Raw genomic sequence first — 3,365 nt, 5'->3', positions numbered from 1 at the left:
CTTCACTGATATTTCCCAGATGCAAAAACTGTGTCATACATCTGGCAACAACCAATATCGGTTGAATGAATGATCACCGTATAGCACCTCTCTGTTCTAGAGACAGTATCTTTAGAAATATGGCCTCAGATCAAATGCTGTTTTGCGGCAACTACAGCACAAAGTCCACTCACACTGGCGTCATTGTCACTTCTACTTTTCTCACAGGTGCTGCTCCGCCCTCTTCCCCTCATTTCTTCCTCCCATACCAACCCTCCTGCACACAACACACAATTATATTTCTCTCTCCAGAAAACAATGACCTTTGATTTACGGGTCTTATTTTACAACCAAAAAGAAATCTAAAGTAGACTCTGCTTTATAAATCCCTGAGTTTATATTGGAGACAGCACTAGGGTTACTAAAGCTAAAGTAAGAAGAAAGGGTAGGCAAGCAGAACAAAAAATTCCAACAGGAGCTCACCTAAGGTGAGAAATTATAGACTCCCTCCTCTCTGCTAATTCTACAATCTGGTTTCTTTGAAGAAGTTGGGGAAAAGTTGGAAAGAACGATCAAGCCCTAGAAGGAGGCAAGAGCAGAATGAGACTGAAAATTCATGTCCTGACCATAGACTCCTCTGTGCGGGGACACCCTGAGTCTTGTGGGGAAAATAATAGGGAAAATGACTCTCAGAGATGAAGGACACCCAGAGGAGAATGAGACCAGGACTTGAAACAACTATAAAAAGTCATAATACCCTACAGAAACAAAGAAAAACAAATAAACCCACAAAAGATGAGAGATGATGATCAGACCCAGGCCTGAGCCTAGGCTGACCTAGCCACATGAAGCCCTCACTGACAAGGCCTGGGTGATGTTTGTGTCCCCGTGATCATAGGCCCTGGTGCGACAAGATTCTCTTGAAGGGACAAGGATAATGGAGCAGAGGGGTGACCCAGCTGAAGAGTGACCACATCAAAGTCCATAGTGCACTGAGCACCGACTGGGCACAGATCCCATCCACACTTGGTCCTCACAGCCTCTCCTACAACAGACTCAGCAAGGTAAATACAAGAATTCTGGAAATTCTCAGTGCTTCCATTTATTTCCTCTCTCAAACCTAGGATCATCTCTTTTAAACACCCCATCAACTGAAAAAATTTCATATTTATATTATTCTAATAAGGCAGTAAGAAGGTGCACCTTAGTGCAACATGAAATAAAGACAGGGACAGGAATGGCACAGCCTCTACTGGAACAGGAGAATGGATCAGGGATGTAACAAAGGTCAGTGTGGGAGGGGATTTGGTGGGCAGGGGGTGGGCCAGTCTCCCCACCTCCTCACATTATGCTGATAGGAACGCAGACACATTCGGATGCCCTTTGCAGAAAGAGAAATCAGAGGTTCTTCAAGTTACAAAGTGGGAGCATGAACAAATCTTGCATCACTCGTTCCCCCATAAGGCAGCTGTCTCATGCTATAGAAAAAAAATAATCACGAACAAATTCAGGTTAGTCACTGTATGTGGTGACATTCTCAACACTCCACCACATGCTCAAAATATCCCAAAGAATGCACATTCCCCAGGCCTGTCCCTTGTTCCCCAGTCCCTCGCCACTTTAAGGACACCCAGAGTCTCACCTTTAGAAGCCGTGAGAGACACATCAGAGCCCTGGGCACTGTCACTGTCTGGGGTAGAACAAAACAGGATGTGGTCAGAGCTCACAGGAAATGTGGCTAAAGGAAGAATTTTGGAGGTGGGTGAGCTCCCACCATGGGCTCCCAACTACACTATCCCAAGAGTCTCGGGGATCACCCCACCCCCTCCACACTCACTTGTAGCCTGAACATAGATCCCTCCTTTTCCACCTGTGGGAAGAAAACATCTTATGAGAAGCGAGAGAGGAAGGGGGGCCATGAGGTCCTAAAGGAAACCTCTAGTCCTGGTCCCCAGGGAAGTTTCCAGAACTGTGAATTCAGATTCAGGGCACCCTTAGGAAACCTGAGGAAAGTACATGTGGGAGGATGGGACCAACCACCCTCTTGGAGGTCTGTCCTCAGCAAAGACCTTCCCCCGTATCCTGTGACAGTTAGGAGTCAGGTCCCAATCACCAGAATCATTGAGGTGATAAATTTGTCCTTCATTTTTACACGTGCATTAATACAGAGTAAGTGTTAGCAGATGGGGCCCCAGGCTGGGAAGGATCGCGTGTGTGGATGGTACTTCCCATTAACGAGGCTGGACACATTCTAACTAGGGCTTAAAACCTCCCCAGTAGGACCAGAAACTCAGACTACACCCCTTCCCTACCTGAGCGCTTCCTCCTCCACATCACAGCTCCAACCACAGCTCCAGTGACTGCAACTCCAAGGAGGACCAGGGCAGCAATGACACCCACAATGGGGATGGTGGCCGGAGGAGTCGGCTCTGGGAAGGGAAGAATCCGTGAGGGCCCTGACCCTGCTGAAGTCCTCCAGGGGCTCCTGCTTCCCATGACAAGAGGCTCTGTGCCCAGGGCCCCCTCCTTACCCCATCTCAGGGTGAGGGGCTGGGGCAGCCCCTCATGCTGCACATGGCACGTGTATCTCTGCTCCTCTCCAGAAGGCACCACCACTGCAGCCCACTTCTGGAAGGTCCCATCCCCAGCAGGCCTGGTCTCCACAAGTTCCGTGTCCTGGGTCTGGTCTTCCCCGTCACGCTGCCAGGTCAAAATGATCTCAGCAGGGTAGAAGCCCAGGGCCCAGCACTTCAGGGTGACCTCACGGTCAGAGATGGAGTGGTGGGTCACGTGTGTCTTTGGAGGGTCTGAGGAGAAGGGTCAGAAAATTCAGGAACTTTACATCCCTCCTGGGACACTCCACCAGTGCTCTGTGACCATGCTGAGAATGCGCAGGACAAATGGGATGGGGGAAGGGAGCACAAAACCCAGACACCAGACTGCACATAGGTATCTCCTATTCCTTAGAAAGTTCTAGAATTCGGCTGAGACAGGCCAGGGTCAGTGATAGGTCTCTGAAGGGGAGAGAAGTAATTCTTGGTCCTGACCTGGGTAGGGGCCAAATGACTCAGAAAAGTTGGAGTTAGACCTCAAACCCACTAGGTGTGGGGCAGTGAACATGGCCTGAGAGAAAACGTCCCCAGGGTTCTCAGAGCAGCTACCACAGTCAAAGGGAACCGCTCGCTGACCAGTTATTCCAGAAATGGTCTCCCACTTCCTCCCCTGAGAGACAGCACCCCTAATTGTCCCTGAGGGAAGGTGGGCCCTCTGGGCGAGCCGCCCTCTGGTACCGGATCTGAAAACCCACACGGACTCATTTTCCCGACCCACAGGAGGCGGGTGCTCTGGTCCCACTTTCCTCCGTCCTTGGAGGAGCCCCCGGCCCC

General features: G+C 50.3%; 1 protein-coding gene across 1 annotated transcript in view; it reads right to left on the bottom strand.

The window, feature by feature from the left end:
* Positions 1-1,056: 1,056 nt before the first annotated feature.
* LOC105309864 (HLA class I histocompatibility antigen, B-54 alpha chain-like) overlaps positions 1,057-3,365 on the bottom strand; it is a 6,567-nt gene continuing 4,258 nt past the window's right edge. The window contains exons 4-8 of the mRNA XM_011386075.2: positions 2,511-2,786; positions 2,292-2,408; positions 1,817-1,849; positions 1,622-1,669; positions 1,057-1,457 (exon numbers count right to left, since the gene is read on the bottom strand). Coding sequence (XP_011384377.1) covers positions 1,453-1,457; positions 1,622-1,669; positions 1,817-1,849; positions 2,292-2,408; positions 2,511-2,786 — 479 coding nt within the window. The 3' untranslated portion in view covers positions 1,057-1,452. The remainder of the gene's footprint in view (positions 1,458-1,621; positions 1,670-1,816; positions 1,850-2,291; positions 2,409-2,510; positions 2,787-3,365) is intronic.

The sequence above is a fragment of the Pteropus vampyrus genome, unplaced genomic scaffold, assembly GCF_000151845.1.
Source record: "Pteropus vampyrus isolate Shadow unplaced genomic scaffold, Pvam_2.0 Scaffold902, whole genome shotgun sequence".
In the NCBI taxonomy this organism is placed as follows: domain Eukaryota; kingdom Metazoa; phylum Chordata; class Mammalia; order Chiroptera; family Pteropodidae; genus Pteropus; species Pteropus vampyrus.
The sequence above is the reverse complement of the archived record's forward strand: the minus strand, read 5'-3'. Positions and strand labels throughout refer to the sequence as shown.